The sequence below is a fragment of the Gavialis gangeticus genome, unplaced genomic scaffold (genome assembly GCF_001723915.1).
Source record: "Gavialis gangeticus isolate Ggan-Ray unplaced genomic scaffold, GavGan_comp1, whole genome shotgun sequence".
In the NCBI taxonomy this organism is placed as follows: Eukaryota; Metazoa; Chordata; order Crocodylia; family Gavialidae; genus Gavialis; species Gavialis gangeticus.
In genome coordinates this window covers 6,446,745-6,465,781 of record NW_017728997.1, presented here as the reverse complement: position 1 = coordinate 6,465,781, position 19,037 = coordinate 6,446,745, and the positions used below count along the sequence as shown (strand labels likewise).

The 19,037-nt window shown below is 43.0% G+C and overlaps 1 protein-coding gene across 1 annotated transcript in view; it reads left to right on the top strand.

The window, feature by feature from the left end:
• The window catches only part of CNTN4 (contactin 4), a 281,651-nt gene that overhangs the window by 238,451 nt on the left and 24,163 nt on the right, over window positions 1-19,037 (top strand). The window contains exon 11 of the mRNA XM_019504718.1: window positions 12,072-12,247. Within this exon, the coding sequence (XP_019360263.1) occupies window positions 12,072-12,247 (176 nt within the window). The remainder of the gene's footprint in view (window positions 1-12,071; window positions 12,248-19,037) is intronic.

Genomic DNA, 19,037 nt, shown 5'->3' with positions numbered 1-19,037 from the left:
AAATGATCAAATTAATCTGGAAAGAAGGGGCATTTCCCATATTTTACAGAAATTCAATGAAGGGCAAACTAAAACGTGATTTTTTTGTGGGGTGGAGGGGAATCAAGCCTGCTCGGTGCAGGGGTGGGGGGTGGTCACATGAAGCATCAAGAGGGAGTGTTCATGTGGCACACAGCATAGTGGCATGTAGCTCATTGGGTGCAGCCCATGCTGGTATGGCCCTTCGGGCATGTTGCCCCCAGGGCTTAAAGGCTAGACTATCCTTGATGCCTCATTTTTGGAAATGAAGGGACCAGTGGAGGCGTGTATTCCCTCAGTGTCATGAACGAACTCTCTCTCCCCATAGCACAGATCTACCCTAAGTTGTAAGTGGGTGAATTTGCCTGAGTCATTCAAATGCACATTTTCATGAGCTTCTTCCCCTGGTCCCTTTTACCTGATTAGGCAGCCTTTACAGGTTTGATAAAGTTTGTGAGAACGTGACTGTTGTTGAGCGTGTTTGTATTAGGTCCCCTGCTAGCTGTGCTGGCAAAAATCTTACTTCTTTATGCACATTTATAAAGCCAATTGATGTCTTTACTTACTCAGTGTTTATTTTCACAGTCCAGACTGCTATCACATTGCTGTCAGGGACTTTTCTGGACACTTCACTTGCTCTCTGACGCCCTTTCATCTTAATCTTTCTCCTTGCTTGTCAGCAGGCCTTTTTGTCATCACCTGCCTGCTTTTTCACAAGCCACAACTGCAAGTTCTCCTTGCTCCATTGCCTGTTGAAACACAATAGGAGTTAATTTACATTGTCTCATGGATACCTAATAGTGCCAAGCACCCACATACCCCATATCCGTGAGAATTAGTCAGCCCTATCGTTGGAGGGGGAAAAGCTAAAGTAATATTATCATAATGCAATATTTTAGTTGTAAACAAGACTGCCCAGAAATGCCACTCATAAAATATATCACTACCGATTGAAAATATATATCCCCTCTCCTGCTGTATTTCACAGTACTGTGCAGGTAGAGATATGGCTCAGGCCATTATATTTTAATTAATCCTGCTCTCATTTTTTTTTAAATTCTGGATAATTTTTGCCTAGAACAGACCTAAAAAATATGCTTTGAAATCCTACCCCCACTTGTCAGGTTTCCTGTTATAGGCACATCCCCTGTGAGTAATTCGGTGTGGTTTGATATCTCTAGTATCCTATTGTATCCCTGAAAAAAATGGTAAGGTCATCTTTTAGCTCTGAGCTTGCTTGATGTTGAAGGCAAAGATCAGCAAGCAAAACTTCAAAAAATGCATTGGCATGACCCCAAAATGTGAAGGTAGAAACCTTTTGATTATTCAAGCAAGAAACTTCACCCAGGAAAACTTTACAATTCTGGCATTTTCACAAAGGAAAAAAAACATACAATATTCCTGGAAAGCAACAATCTTTTTGAAAATACTGTTCCAGTGTGCAGCTAGTATTTGCTTTAGTAATAGATTTCCAACCTCATATACATCTTAGGCTAGCATGAAAAGTCTGGGAGTGATTCTTGCTATATGTGTCAAAACACTGTTCCTTACCAATAGAAACTATTTGCAAAAATAGTAATATTTGTACAAGGTTTGTCAGAAAGACATCAACCAAGCTAATCATAAACAGATTTCTCAAAAGATCAGCCTCAGAGTAATGAATCCAACTTAAGCCTACATTCGTGTATATTAAAACTGTACAAATGCTTAAGCAATAAGTACAAAACATAGTTTATGGACCAGAGTTTTAGGAGATTGCTCTTACATTTGCTAAAGCAAAGCAATTAGATAGATGGGTAAAGCTAATCTTTACCCTTGCAAATCATTCCAGGGACACAAGTGCAGGCATAATTTTTGCACCTATGCAAATGAACGAGGGGCAGAGGCCATGCTAAAAATATGGCTCTATATCTACTTGTGTCATGTGGACAGCTCTGTGCATATCAGGGTCAACTGAAGCCTATAAAATCAGACATGAAAACAAATCAATATAATGTATTGGCCTACTCTTATTAATCGAGGTATTTTCTTCTGTCTGGAAGAATGCAGTCAAAGGTGAAACCCTTGTGCACTCAAATGGAGTTTTTAAGGGCTGTTATTCCTCCTATTTGCAATCTTTTTTGCTAACATTATGTTAAACACCTGAGGCCACAGAATGGCTGTCCCCAAATTGCAACTACTGCTTAAATCCTCAGACCTACATAAGGGATAAGAAAATCTTAATGGCACTTCCACAAAACCTTGGTATGGTTTATCTGATCTCGGTACATTAACAACAAAGGCAGCAGTCTCTCTATGTTCAGCAGTGTTGGACCCGACCCTTTGTGCTTGGCTTTGCTTTCCTTTATCTTAGTTGCTTGTTTGAAGCATCTGGTAATTGAACATAAACCCCTGCACTTGAGCATTCATGCTTGAACCTGAAATTACCTTGTCATCTACACTGGCTTTCATTAAGCTGCTAACAGATGCCCCGGCATGCTCCAATCACAATACGTGGTACAGGGAGTCAGAGCCTCGTGTGCTGAAATGGCTTAGGTCTATATGGCAGCATCCTTTCCAACTCAGAATAAATGTCTCTTGTACTCTCTAGCAGGCACTTTGGCTGGTGTGTGCCTGAGTAGCTTATTGCTGTTTAACTCAGACATTGCCTCTGAGTGTAATACATGGCTTCCAAATGGCTCATATGGCAGTTGAAGAACATATACATGTTCCTGTGCAAAGACTCCTTCTATTTCTTCTACTTAAAGAGCCAGACCAGGTTGATCCCCCTATAACCAGCACTTGTTACGGTTCTTTTCTGGCGTATTCATGCCCTTTTGCAAGTATTTTCTCCCTTTAAAGCCACGGATATCTTCAGCAATTCCTTGCAGGTAAGGATGATTGTCTTCCACAATTGTCTTATCTTTGTGTCCAAAGATGGCTGATGAGGCCTATCCAGGATTGACAGACTCTACTGCAGCTCAGACATATGTTTCCATTTGGGGTGGGTGGTGCTGGATTCTTGATATGGTCCGTGACACATTGTTTCTGCTGCACCCATTTTTCCATCTCCTGTTGTTGTCATGAGATTTCAAAGGACTGAGATCCTTGCAGCAAACTCATCCTCCATTTGGGGTGGTCCTGGGCAATATGAGTTGACATCAATGTTGCATTTTTTTTAAGTTGCCCTTGAGAGCATCCCTGAAGCACTTTCTCTGCCCTCCTCTTGAGCACATGCCTTAGCTGAGCTGTGAGAATAAAATTTGCTTTGGGAGTCTGGAGTTGGACATCCAGATGACATGACCAGCTGAACAAAGTTGATGTCAGATGATCATCACCTCAATACTCATGCTGTTTGTTTGCAAGAAGACACCAGTGTTGCTTCATCAGTCTTCCCACTGGATTCAGAGGCTCTTCTGTAGGAAGCATTGATGGTACTTTTTCAACAACTTTAGATGTCTCCTGTATGTGGTCCATGTCTCAGCTCCATACCCCAAGTTTGGGATCATGACTGCTTGATAAACCATGCACTTGGTTTCAGCTCTGTCGCAATCTTCAAACACCCATTTCTTCAGGTGTACAAAGGCTGCACTTGCACAGTTGAGGCAATGTTGGATTTCTTCATCCGTGTCAGCCTTCTGTGAGAGATGGCTTCTGAGGTACGGGAAATACTCATGATCTCCAGAGTCTCACCATGGACCTGGATTACCAGAGCTGGGGACTGTTCATTAGGAGTGTATTAGTGGAGGACCTTAGTCTTCTGGGACCTTAGCCTCAGTCCCATTTTCTTGTACGTCTTGGTAAAGACGTTGACAACTTCCTGAAGGTCTGCTTCCAAGTGAGCATACACTACAGCAACATCAGCATACTGGAGCTCAATGATTGCAGTTGGGGTGATCTTGGTTTTGACTTGGAGTAGTTGGCTGAGGTTAAACAGCTTACTATCCATTTGGTAGTTTACCTCTTTTCCAGCTGGAAGCTTGTTGGTGGTCAGCTGTAGTACCCTCCTGAATTGTTTCCTTCCACTTGCTGAAGAGCTCCTCCCAGAATCTCAGTGTGTTTAGGGCATCAAGAGGCAAACCGACATAATCTTCACAGCTTGCCAGCTGCAGGAGAAATGCAAGGAACAGCATACATCTCTGTACATGGCCTTCTTTGACCCCATGAAAGCTTTCAACTCTGTCAGCCAAGAAGTGTTGTAAAGGATCCTTCTGAGGTATGGATGCCCACCAAAATTTGTCAGCATTCTTTGCCTGCTCCATGATGGTATGTGAGTGGTGGCACTCATTAATGGATCTGGTTGAGGTTAAAACAGGAGTTAAGCAAGGCTGTGTCATCACTCCAACACTCTTGTCAATATTCCTTGCTGCAATGCTACATCTGACCACCATGGATATCTAATAAGTACTTTGTTTGCTAGGGAAGAGTGAGGGAAGGAGAGAGGATTTGGGAAATATACCACAGACCTGTTATGGAGAGCTCCTTTTAACAGTGCTTAGTTTCCATGAACTGAACATCTGGGAACACCATCACAGTTTGTCATTAAAGTTCCAAGGAGTATGACGAAGAATGTCTTGCATTTGAAAGTTGGTCCAGTACAAGGTACCACTGTAAGAAATCCTTGCTATTAACAAGTCTTTCATAAGATGAAAGTGACAGGGTTTCAGAGGAGGAAAGAAATACAGGCAGTCCTCGACTTACAACGTTTTGAGTTACAATGTTTCACACTTACAACGTTTATAAATTGACACTGTTTCAACTTTATGACGTCAGTTTCGACTTTACAACACTTGATCCAATGTGATGCCATGCCAGCGAACAAGTTTGCTGCATCGCTCATCTCCCTGGAGAACATCTGTCCAAACTTCCTTGGACACTTTCTTTAAGAAAGCAGACAAGACTCCAGAAAAACTTGCAGCCAAGACTCCTGAGAAGACTCCAGCCAAGAGCCCTTCAAAAAGTCCATCAAAGTCACCTCAAAGAAGTCCTTCCAAATCAATATGATTGCTATTTACAATATAAATACATGAATGTAGTTATATTACTCATCTATAATTGACCAAGTACAAAATTCTGGGGTATTTTTAGTGAGAATAGGGTATTGGGCCTTTATTCAGGAACCAATCCCCCATTTATAACATTGTTTCTTATGAAAAAATTGGTTCTGAGTTACAACGTTTTGACGTAAGATGCAGTTTTCAGGAACCAACTGTCATAAGTCTGAGGACTGCCTGTAGGTCATTTGGTTCTTGGTGCCCTTAGGTGCGGTACAACAAGATCAATAATATTAATATGCCTAAGATAGACCGAGATGCTCAGCTCCCCCTGATTTGAGATCGACAATGGGAGATGTGTGTCCTGAGCACATTGCAAATGGGAATACAGTCTTTTGGGTTACAAAGTATGCAGTCCTCCGCCATCCAGGTATTGTAAAGCTTAGTTTGCTATTTGCTAAGCAGTTTAGTACTCTTCACCTGGAGGCATTCTCATGATTAATATTCTCAAACTCTTTTCCTTGGATCTAACTTTCACAGCAGGTCAGACTGAGAGTGAATACACTTGGAATGGGACCTGAATAGCAGTGTAGTGGGAACACACCAGCAAACCAGCTGCACAATTCGTGACCTATTTAGTAACAAGGCATCGACTGTTACCCACAATAGCGTCACTTCTTATCCTGCTTTTGAGTTCTTCCTTCACTAATAGCTGATAGACTTGTGTTGCGAACTGATTTTTAAAAACGCATCTGCTTCCAAATGTCGACCTCTGATTTATGTTGCTTATGTTGTGCCACCGCAGATTGTGTCCCACTGTGTCCTGTATTTGAGATCAATATGACACAAAACAGCCCTGTGTGATCTACAACAAGTGAGTGCAACAGTGCAGTGCAGGCATATTCTAAACAACCAATGTATCCTAATGGACACCCAATCAATATAAAAATCAGGGTGGGATAGCTTCCTTTCAAATTGGATAATTTATTACCTTCAGACATTTGTTAGCCTAATGTTAGCAATAAATACAACTAGGTGATTTACAGCTAGGAAATGTATCATGACTTCCTGAAGTGAGACATGAAATCCAGTGAGCACTGCCAGAGAATATTTCCTTTTGGTAGGCTGTGGTCAGCGACAAAAGCAATGACAGTGATCACAGCTGTATCTACCCTGCTTCATTTCTTCCTCCTCGCTTCAACTGTCCACAGGAAAATTCATGCTAAAATCTATGAAAGCATATGAAAAATAAAGTAAACTAATCAGATATAAACCATACAGCCACACAGCTGTAAAACGGAGCGGGAGAATGCAAACACGGGTAGATAAAAGCTTGAATACATTTTTATGCGTTCTTTTGGATGCATTATGCTGGTGTAAATCAGCATAGCTGCACTGAAACCAAGCAGCTCAGGACCTAATCCCATAAGCACAGTCTATCTCAAATGATCTAGGCTTCCACTACATGCCAAAAACGCAGCCAGTTCATGAACTATCATTTTGTTGCAGGCAAAAAAAACCCTGTGTGTAAAATCAGAAAGCGACGTTCCCTTCACACAATCAGCATTAAACTGCGGTCCTAAAACTTGCTGACATGAAAAAAGAAGGAACTGTTTTCCTGTTCTTCTGAGCTTTCAGTGACACCTACAGACAAGAGAGCAAAACAGTCATAGACAGCATATGTACAGTTAAACCAGATCATAATTCACTTCTGTAACGTAATTATCCAGTAAAGACCTTCTCTTATTCTGTTGCCAATATCCAACTCTCTCACTATGCACAAGATATGAGTTTGGATACGGAGATATATTAATCTACTAGACTTACACATATATATGCCTATAAACGGTGCTGTTTCAGCCCATCACCGTTTTTTTGTAATCTTTCACTTGTTTGTTTCCAAAACCAAAAATGTAGCTGCTTTTTCTGCTTGATCGTAGCTTTCCTTTTCCCTCCAGGGAGAAACTGAATCGTGTGGCTTATTGCATCCATGAAATAATGCCAGCTGAACTTTCTCACAATTCCCACGCCACAGTTTTGATTGTCCCTTGAGTAATGTTTAAGAACTAAGGACATTATTTCCTCAGCATTGCCCTGATTTGTAAAGTGCTTTGTGGCCTGCTGATGAAAGTGCTATAAAAGAGTTCAGTATTCTCCATATTATTAACATTTACCTGTGAGTGGACATTTCAGTTTTACTTTCAAGCCAAACTAAAATGCACATAAGGATTTCAAAAAGTAAATGTCAATTTGAATTGCTAACAGCAACTGCTTTACCCCATACACATTTATCGTTAAATATATGCTGCCCTTACTACTCTTCCTCTATTTAAAAATGTCTTGAAGAAACCCAGGGAAAACAATATGTGTGTATGAGGACATCATAGCAGAAGAACAAAAAAAGTCGTCTTTGTTTATGGTATCTAGCTAAATGCTTTGCCTGCCTAACATAGTGGCTGGATACAGTAAAGAATAAATAAATTCATACTTCCAAGGCAAATTTGACTAGCTCATAAAAATCCTTGAATAGTTGTAACTCACTTTGAAATTTGGAGGCTAACCAGCCCAATTCCAGTGTCATTAAAGTACTTTCCATAATTAAAAAAGTGCTTCATGCTATGGATCTTAACAATGCAAATCTAATAACTTTGATTACTGTTTGGTTGCCTATTGCCAAGGTGCCTACACTTGGCTGCCCTCAACTGGCTCCTGAATAACACTCTCCATTTGCTGCTGTAGCTCTGGTTATTAAATGGATCTTTTTTTTCCCCCTTATTTTTTCAGTCTGTGAAAAGAGATGGGTAAGCATTCTCCTTGGGGTGATTTGTAAAGCGCAGCACAGAGGACTCGCATTCATGCTAAATATGACTAGGGTCAAAGTCTTGTCTGTGCTCCATTCAGGTGTCATTTGTCATCAGGCTCATTGAGCCATTCACAGAAAAACAGTGTGTTAAAGGCTTATATTGCTGTGCTTTCTGACATGATTGGATTAAAACCCTAGGGCCTGATTTTTGAAGGTGTTGGGAGCTGGCAGCTCCTAAGGTTTCCACTGAAATTGTTGCTAAATGGCTCTGCAAATCAGGTCTTTGCCTCACAAGAGTGTATATATTTCCTGTTTTGATCACAAAGGGAGTCAGTTTGTGCCTTACTTTTATAATTATTTCTTGCACTTTCACAGGATGTGTCAAGTAAACAAGGACTAGAGGCTAACACTAGTTTAGGGCCAAATCCTACAAGATACTTCCCGGGACTCGAGTAGGTACTGTGTGCAGGCTCGGCACCCTGGACGAGGCGCTCGTTTCTTCTCGGGATCATTCCCTTCAATAAGCATTTTGTGGGAGAAGGTTTGAAGGATGCTTCCTATTATGATGAAGGGGTGGAGAGGTTTTTCTGGAGGTATCAGGCTGACCAAGTTTCTGATGAAAGGATTATTTTAATGCTTCTGAGATTATAATGTAGCATAAGAGCAGCTAGAGCCTTAAATAGGTATATCTTTTCATTTTAAATTTAAATAAATAAAATATTGATATGGGGGGGGACTTATAAATTAGGCTTTCCTGTGAAGAGCTGAACACCCTTATCTTGCGTTACTTTATTTCATAGGATCTATGCCAACAGGCCTTCTGAGGAGAGGCTGAGAGCCATGGGACTCCTCAGCCTGGAGAAGCGAAGGCTCAGGGTGGACTTGGTGGCTGCCTATAAGTACATCGGGGTGTGCACCGGGAACTGGGGGAACGTCTGTTCACCAGGGCACCCCAAGGGAAGACAAGTTTTAGACTGGACATAAGTAAAACTTCTTCACCGTCCAAGTCTCCAGAGTCTGGAATAGACTCCCCCCAGAAGTGGTGCAAGCACCTACTCTGCATACCTTTAAGAAACGCCTGGATGCTGATCTTGCTGGGGTGATCTGACCCCAGCTGACTTGCTGCCTTTTGGGCAGGGGGCTGGACCTGAAGATCTCACAAGGTCCCTTCCAGCCCTAATAGCTATGAATCTAGTACTGTTAGCATTAATGTGTCATGGGACATACCTGGATTTAGCGGGCAGAAGATGTGTCTACATTGCAGTCGCTGCTTTGACTGCTGCCCACATAAAGTGCGCAGGTACCAGTAGTAGTAAGGTACCATTCGCAGTCTAGCTGCAGCAGGACAGGGCTCGGCACAAGTGGCGAAATCCATCTAAGAATATGGGTGAATACTTCAGCCGTTGGTCCCTGCATAGCCCCTTCCTCCTATGCTAACACTCCTAGCAGTAATTAAGCTACCTCGTTTAAAGCTACCTTGGGTATGTCTACATGAGTTGTATGTGCTTCGGTGCCCGCAGTGTTTACTTACACAGCGATGTCGATCTAAAGAGTGATTCTTAGGGTTTGTCAACCCTGGGGGACTTTTCATGAATGCAGTTATATTTTTATACCAACTCAGATCAACACACCAGACTCACGCAACAAGTGGCTTGAACCCCTGGAGCTTAATCCAGTAAGAAAAAGAAATGGTCCCAAAACAGGCCTCAAAATCCTGGTCTTCTCAACAGTATTATCAAGACCAGGTTGCCATGGGCTCTGGGTAATAATTCAAACAACATTTTAATGACTTGAATGCATACTGCTTTTCACCTGAGGAACCCAAAATACTTTGCTCACATTAATTAATTAGGCCTCACAATGCCTAGCAAGGTAGACAAGTATTACTTCATTTTACTGAAGGAGAAACTGAAACACAGATTAATTAATTCAATTTGCCCACGGCAACACAGTCAAGTCAGTGAGGACTTGATTTAAAGCCTGTTGAAGTCATCGGGAAGTCTGCTGCCTTCAACAGACTTGGGTGAAGGCTTTAGAAGAAATAGGAATAGACCTCAGTTCCCCTGAATCCCAGCCTATTTTTTAAAGCATCCAAATGTCCCAATGAGTTTTATAGGACAGTCCCAAATTTCAGAGCCATTTCCTGCAATCTCTGAAGAATCTCTGCATTGGGATTCTCCCAAGTTTGAAAAATGGATGTGAAATAAGCTGATCCCTTTGAGTGTGCCCAAGGCATAGGCAGTATCCTGCTCCAGCAGCTGAGAGGTTGAAGCTGTGGGCTGCCTCCTGAACTAGAGGCTGCACTCTGTGCAGCACTGTCCTGGGGCTAACTAGTTTTGCCTCTCAGCAGCTAATTAACCTATCTGCATTACTGAACAAAAAGCAGCAATGCTAACAGGAACTGGAAGTAATGTGGGCTCCTTCTGGCTTCAGAGGTCCAAGGGGTGTCTGCACCCACGTCCTGGATGTCGCGCCTTGAAAAGTGATCTTTCTCCTTTTTCTGCTCAAAACACCTGGCTTTCTTATACTCTCATTACCTTTTACTGGCAACAGGATTCCACCATCACCAGTATTTGGCCTCGCAGTTAATGGTCTCTTACTAAATGGCAGTGGGGAGGAGGGAAGGGGAACTGCTCCAAGAATAAGAAGATGGGGCAAGTATGGAAAGGACAGATGAAGCAGTGAAGGAATGGCGGGGTAGAAAAAGGCATCCATGATGCTCATCCTTTCAAAGTCCTCCCCCATATCAGCATCAGTCACATAGCAGTCAGACAGTAAAAGCAGCAGTATCAATAGGCAGGAGGGACGGCAGCCTTGGTTTCAAGCAGCAGGTAGAATGAATAACAACCTTGGTATTTTACTACTATAGCTCTGTGGAAAGGACTTTTGGAAAAAGCAAAATGTGTATTTCTGGCATTAAGGCTCATTGTTAAGCGACATATTTTTTTTTCCTTTTCTTGTCCTTTGAGACCCTTTTTAAAAAAAAAATACTGCATTTTTGTCAACCGAAATGAAAGACAAATGGTAACTTTGGAAGCAAAGGGAATTGAGGGGTACAGATGGGGAGCTGGAGTCTGCATAATGTGTCATGGCTCATCTTTCTCTGCCACCATTTTGTTGGTACTCTGGGAATAGAGTGAAAAATTGACAATTAAACTAGTGGTAAAGGATCCATGTGAACTCCAGCTGTGAATAAGGGATTAGTCCCAAAGCACAAAATGGAGTTGTGATATTCTGCTTCCCATATTTAAGGCACACAGCTCCCAACTTGACAAAGAATGAAGATAGTTCATTCCTGTTTTTGCTTTTCTTCATCAAGTCAGTGTTCAGAAAATAGCACCGGTTTCATCCTTCCCTGTATTTCACCACCAAAAGCTTACCTGGAAGAAGCCCTTATAGGTAGAAGTAAAATGGCTGGTCAATTTGTGTTCATCTGGTGGTTGACCTCTCTTTACACAGCCACAAATAAACTTGGCAATCTGGTATAATGGTGCAAATTAGTGGCAGTTTTTCTGAGGGCTTTCTAAGTCTCTTCATTTCTTCAGGGAATGGGTTTGAGAACATCAAACACTTTGCCTTACAAGGCACTAAACCACCCTACCGGATAGTAAGCCATTGGATAGGAGCAATAGTTGCGTCTTCTCTACCACTCTCCATTGTTAGCTCTTAAAGTATTTTGCAGGGAAAGAAAAGGATCTTTATTCCTCTTTTATAAAACAGAGGAACGAAGCCTTCAGAAGTAAAATGATTTCTCTGAGATCACCAGCAGTTTGTGGCTCTGGTTTCTTGAATTCCAGTTTGGTGAGGTGCTAACTTGGCTATCCCTTTCAGTCCCTTTAGTTGCCTTAGCCAGGTTAGCTCTGTATTTCATTTCTAGGTTCATAAACATCTAATCTCCCGCACCTTGTTCGTAAATGAGAGAGAAAACAGGCAGTTGTGTTCCCTCGTTATCTTTTCTTTTTGTGCACCTGTTTCTACATGGCCAGGTTCGGGCTGAAAGTGAGCATCTCGACCGATTTACCAGTGTATTTTTCAGTCCTAGGAACAGCATCAAAAACAACGTTTCCACCCGGTTTAACAGATGCAATCGTTCAACAATTATCCCATTAAGCATCTTCCTAATTCTTAAGTGCCTGTCTTAACTGAACCTTCAAACCTCTTAAAGTTCATCAGTTGTAATAAGCTGCTTAGCATTGTTTTAAGCCCTTGAAATCTGTGTGTTTCTCAAGGAAGGGGGATTCATTCTTCTTTTATCCTTTCTGATTTGTTGTTTATAGATCCAACACGGGTTATGGTGCCACCTTTCAGCATGGATGTCACTGTTGGAGAAAGTATTGTCCTGCCTTGCCAGGTATCTCATGATCACTCGCTAGATATTATGTTTACTTGGTCATTTAATGGACACCTCATAGACTTTGAAAAAGACGGGGATCACTTTGAAAGAGTTGGAGGGGTAAGTATTAATATTAAAACAGTCCCCAAAAGCCATTCACCTTTTCCACTGAAAGCTTCAGTAATGACCATAGATAACATAGAAAAGGAACCAAACTTAACGGGAAATAGAAAGTGTTAATATATCCAGGCTGATTGATATTTGTCTTGTGCTTTACAGACTACAAAGAAAACCGTTAGACAAATATTCTGGTTTGGTAGTATTTCACAGAGCCCGATATTAATGGGATTCCTTGAGCAATATCTTCTCATGAATTCTAGGAGCAGTATGTTTTTATGTCAGTGAATCCCACCAGTGCTAATGGGAGCTATGGCACATTCATTATTCCAGTTCATAGCATATAGACTTTTTTGATCTTCCCAGGGGAGAATACTCTCCTTAATATTTTTCCTCCCAGCTGAAGGAGCAAAGCATATACTAAACCACTGTAAAACTTTGCATTCACCAAGGTAGTTATAATTTTGTAGCAGCCCTTTTCCAGAGATCTCAAATCTGTTTGATTACTCTTTGAAATAATCAGCACGTTTCCCTAGTACCCTCACTGTGTGATCCCTCTTGTGACCAAGTTACCTCTGCAAGCTAAATATTTTCCCCCAACATTGAATAATCATCAGCAATATTGGGCATGGGATCATGGTTTCTTTATTTTATTGGCTGAGTTTTCCCAAAGGATGGTATAGAAAATAAGACTGAATACCACCTAATTTTATATATATTTGTGTGTGTGTGTGCGCGCGCATTTGCTTACATGAAAATCAAAACCGTGACTTTCAAACTTTTATAACTGTCAAAGGGTACCTTAATTATAGGTTACAAACACCATATCTGGAAGCTGATACCAAGTAAAGAAGTCAAATCTGGAAAAGGTTCTAGACATCTTGTGTGACAATTAAAATGAAAAATGGCTCCTTATACTGTATATTCCTCAGGGCAAGGGAGATTCATTCTTCAGTCATTAGGAAGCATCTCTCTAAAAATACTCTCTACTATTTTCTGAACAGTTGTTTTAAAGGTTCTGGGGATAAAAAACATGTTTTTTCCTCTGGCTCACCAATTCATGCATAGCCTCCAGAGTTGTTACCAACTGATAACTACCTACCAACATGCGAGAAATGAGTCCACATTCTTCTGGACAAGTGTTTGGATCAACTCAGTAAACTAGTCCTGTAACTGGCACTAATTGGCATCCTTGTTAGCAACCCAACCCGTAGAGTCTGAGTGTTAAATGGACACAGAGAATGAACTGCCCTCTCCCATCTGTTGAACAAGCTGAGATAAATTGGCATGACACCATGAGGAAGCCTGCGTTTCTGCTACCTGTGCTGAACCTTGTTGCCAATGGAAGATTTCAGTCCCCAGAGTTATAAATCCAGTGCTTAATATGTGAGCAGAACCAGCGGCCAGAATGAGGATTTTTCAGTACATCCCTAAAGGAGACCAGACATCCAAAGGGCATCAACCTTCAGGTCCTATTAATACAGGGCTAGGCTCCCATTTATGCACCTAAAATGGCCATTTTATCTAGGTGCTTAAACTAGACAGGAGCTTTTGGGACACATCTGTGCAGCTTTCCTGGTGCTCCTACTTACGCTGGTGAGAAGCTCAGTCCCACTCCCCCACTCACCGTGCGCACATGTGCAATCTGCAGACGAAGAGGTGAGGCCTCCCTAATGGCTTCACCCCACTGCTGGTGTCGAGCACATTGGGGAGGCAGCTCTCAGGGTGGGTTTACTGCTTTATTTCCTAGTTTGGAAAAGGTGGTAGGGGATGTGGCTCAGCAACAAGTTCATGTCCTCTGAGAAAGCCATTGAGTGTTAGGATTTTTTGAAGATCAGTAATGAACAGGCCAACATCCTTATTCCTTTCTAAATGTGTAGGGTATTGGGCCCAAGCAGTAAAAATCAATTAAATCGATGGGGCTAAGAACAGACATTTGGGTAGGTTAAATCAGATTCAAAATGGCTGCCTGATTTAAACTTAGCTCATTCGGGTGCCGACCTTACACTTGCAGACTCGGCCTCAGTGACCAGCAGTCAGTATAAACCTGTAACTGAGCAGAGGTTCCATGCATGCAAACTGGTCTAAAAATTGCAGAACCTGATTTAAGATCAATCTGGAGCTTTGTAGCATCAGACTAATTCGATGTAAGTCAAACCAGTGCATGGAACTTCTGTCCACTTCCCTCGCACAGCCCCAGGGTTGGGAAATCCCAGCCACTTGCCCCAGCCCTGGGGCTGTTCTTTTCACTGCATCTCCCCCTTCACTGGTCTGTTTTGTGCCCCCACCGCTTCCCCACCCACCACCAGCCAGCTCTCTCCACCCCCATGCCACTTGGAGTGCAGCTGCTTTTATCAGTGTTTGCCACTGCCAGTGGCAAGCAAGTAAGTCCCTGTGCAGGGCAGGGAGGATGAGGGATGAGGACCTACCCCACCCATGGGTAACACCTGCCCCCCCCCACCCATGGGATGCACCTGCCCTTCCTACCCTACCCGCAAGTTGTGTCTGATCCCTGTACCCATCGTGGCTTGCATCTGTCCCCATCCCCCAGCGGACCCCAGATCCCCTCCAGCCTGCTGGCCTCCCAACCCTCTGGCTAGTCCCCCCATCCTGACTTACCTGATACTAGGCAGCCATTTTGAATCAAGTTAACCTCCCCCAAATGCCCCCAAATGTCTGTACTTATCCTGGGAGCTCTTTCATTTAGTTCAGTATGATTAAGAACAATTGTGTTTTCCTTTCTCTGAAAGGTCTACTGCATGGCAGGCAAGGCAACCGGATGAGCACCATAGGGCACCCAGTCTCCTTTCATGGTACCTTATCTGTAGGCATAAGCATATGAACAGAAGACATGAGTTTATCCTGAACCCACCAATACATGTTAAATTTCCTTGTGCATTTTCCTACTCCAAAAATAGAAGCTAAACTCTTTTACACTGAGTACTAAGCTACTACAGTTTAGCTTTTATTTTCTGTGGGGTATGAGCATGTGCACAAGCACACACACACGCGCGTACACAGCCCCCTACTCCTATCCCATTACCTCTGGGAAACTGGTCATCTGTCCATATCCTATGACAGTATATTTGAGGTTTGACTTTGTAGATTTATGCTAGAATTTTCAAAGGATCCACATCTCTTTGAAGTTTAATGGAAATAGATGTCTAATTACAGAGGAGGTTAGCTAGCCATACCAGCTACAATAAATAGATAGGGTCAAGGTCCTGTGTATGCAGATTGGAAATAAGCTCTCCGGGAGATTAGGAGTAAAGAAGAATATCATTCTACTTCAGTTCAAAGTTTTAGAGTCTCCTTTGAAATGTAAATACGGGTGTGAGGTAGGGCTAGAAGAAGACAGGGTAGATATGCACCCGATAGACTAACTAAACAAGACATGTAGTAAGCATAAGCTTCCGTGAACTCAAGTTCACTTTATTAGATGCTAGAAGTCTCTTTAGAATCGCAGGAAAATGGGACCATAGGAGGTCACCTCATCCACCCATGCTCAAGGCAGAATCATCCCGGTCTGAAATATTCCAGTCAAGGGTTTTTCTAACCTGCTCTTAAAATATTCCAAGAGTAGAAATTCCACAACCTTTCTTGGTAGCTATTTTAATATTTTACTACGTTCATAACAAGAAAAGTATTCCTAATATCTACCCTGAATTTCCCTGGCTGCAATTTAAGATCATATTATTTCTTATCCTGTCCCCTGCAACTAAAGTACTGAATTACATCAGTACTTGTCCTCTCTGCTGAGACTGTCAACCAAGATACCACTTTATAATGTGGACTTCGGAATAAGAAACTACACCCAATAAGACCACAGCCATTTCACTGTCTATAGCCCCTGAGGATGCATCCCCACAAGCAGAAACATGAGTTCCCCAGGGACAAATAGTAGTGGCACATATTTGTCCTTGGGTAATGCCCCTGAATGTGTGCTCTGGCATGTGACAAGTTGCCCCAGGTGGGGTAGGAGAAGCTGGGGCCAACACCTTGACTGGCCCCAGCAGTTGTACCTGGGGACCTGGAGGCCACTCAGGGCTCCAGCAGTAGCAGTCCAAGTGCACAGAGCCTGGCCAGCAGCCAGCATGGCTTTGGCTGGCCAGGTTCCAGTTTTGGGCTGCACATGCTGCCACCACGTGTGCCACCCCACTTTTTTCTGGTGCAGGTATTTTTGACACTAGGAGCTCCTGGTGTCAAAAAAACCCACTGTGCTACAAATTAGCAGAGCAGGAAATGCCTGCATGTGCAGCATGTTCGGTTTGCAGCACCATGGATGGGTCTATGGCACCACAAACAGCACGCGCATATTCATGGGGAGATGCCCAGGGAGTCCTTAGCCATTAGGACCGTTCAGAACACAAACACTTAATCGATTAGGCTGTACGTAAAACACAGCAACAGCCACCACTTGCATTCAAAAACATGCAGGGAAGGAGCATGAAGATATCATGTGATGCCCCATAGGGCTGTGTGAAGCTTTGGTCCCTGATTCGATTTGGCAGAGATTCGGCCCAATTCAGTGGCCGAATCTCTGAATCCAAACTGAATGAGAGGACCCGTTAATCTCTCCAAATCAAATCAGAACCCTCCAAATCGATTTGGAGAGATTAGTAAAGATTCGGAGATTCGGACATAGAGACAACTTTAAATGTTTTCTCTACGTACCTCTAGGTAGCAGTGGCTCATGAGTGCTGCAGCACATGGAGTGCGCCACAGAAGCATGGTGGCCTCCCCAGCGTGCTCAGCAACAGACCCAGAAATGGACCAGAAGCACTTCCGATGCACTGTGGGTCCGCCGGGGAGCATGCTGGGGGGCCCCCGGCTTGGTGACTAGTGCCTCCTAGGTCTGGTGGGGCACCTGGGATCCCCCTGCAGCCAATCACTGAGCCTGGGGGCATGGGGGGGGGCCCAGCGTACTCCCCAGCTGACCCTGAAGTAGATCACAAGTACTTCCGGTCCACTTCTGAGTTCGTCCCTGAGCATGTGGAGCCCACCCCCACCCTGCAGCCCTGTGGGACACACCATGCACCCCAGCATCGCAGCAATCATGAGCTGTGCCTACTACCTCAAGGTATGTAGATAAAAACATTTAAAGCCGTGTCTATGTCCGAGTCGCTGATTCTCCGAACCTTTAGATTTGGATTCAGCCGAGTCAAATCAGCAACAGTGATCCGAATCAATGAATCGAATCACTGTCCCTGATTCAGGCTGAATCCAATTCGAATAGGGCCCACTTCGCATACCCCTACCATTTTATACAATAGGTAGGCTAGTTAGCACTGCTGGGATGTGGCAGTTCCTGGTTCTTCTCCTTCTTCTGCTTCTCCAGGAGAGGGTCAGACCTGGGAATCCAAAGTGCCCTTCAGTGCAGCCCAGAGATAGGTGTCAAACCCAGGGGCAGAGGCAGGTAACAAAAGACATGCCTACGGTCAATGTTTCCTAATGACTAGTTCAGGTAGGTCCTCAGTCAGGTAGCTGGCTGCTGTGAATCTGGTTCTGAGGGGCCTGTCTCTTCCCTATGTTTCATAGGAAGCTTAGGCATCTAATTTAGGATTATGGATTCCAGTCTGAGGTCTGCACCTAAAGAGTTCAATGCTATATCTTAACACCCAGGTCCCTTGGTCTGTCCAACCCTAACTTTTTTCTTTCCATTTAAAAGAAAACTTTTTAAAAAAGAAAAGTTCCATTTAAAGCCATCTAAGCCAGGCATTCCTGTCTCAGATTCTTGTCTGTACTCTGATATGTGGCTAGTGAATACTTGCTAATTTACTGCATTTTCACCTGACTCTTAAAGTGCATGTTATTTCAGGTTTTGTCACTGGTTTTAATTTTTACACTTAGAAATATCAGCTTTTGGGAGTGGTCCCTGAGCAGCTCTCTAAAATATGTGAGGAGGGCATGTGTTACAAAGAAGCTTAAAATAAAAAATAAATGCAGGAGTCTTTCCCCCTAACCAAACGTTTAGGATTTATGTATCAGAGGGACAAAAATTGGCAACCTAGCTGTAAAGTACTTTCCACTTGAATCTTCACAGGCAAAACAGGGATTTAGTTGTGTTTAAATTTGACTAGGAATATTTTCAAACCACTCCATCAAGATCCGTTGCAAATAACAAAAAACATTGGCATTAAAATTTGCTTTTTCATCATTTGAATTAAAATTCCAGTGACCCTGGCACAGGATAGTATTTTCCCATGCAGACCAAGTCTGTGTGTCTTATCATATTAGATGCATTTATACCCAACTGTGGTAGAGAAGATGGAACATGATATGTGATAATATGGAGAAATATTGCCAAAAAAAGCGGTATTAATCTTGCCGATTATGCCCACAGTGTGGACAGAAAATTCACTTTCATTTAGAATCTCAGTGCTATTCTTCACGGTTCCTGATTTCATCTTGTTTAACCTGCTGTATCATGTGCAATTCCTGTGAAGGTTTAATTTCCAACCAAGCTACGGCAGAAAAATGTCTCTTCTCATTTATCCCTCCTTGTGGGGCTTTTTGTTTTGTCCTGTTTTGTTTTGTTTTGTTTTGCTTTTGGTCCACCTACCTTCAAGGTATCCAGTCAAGCTGTGTGAAGCTTCGATTCCTGATTCAATCTGGCAGAAATTCGGCCCTGTTCGGTGGCCAAATCTCCAAACCCACATCAAATCAGGAGACCCTTTAATATCTCCAAATTGAATTGGAACCCTCTGAATCGATTTGGAGAGATTCGGACTTCTGGTCCAGTTCCCGGTCCGCCGGGGAGCGTGTCAGGGGACGCACCCCCCCCCCCCCCCCC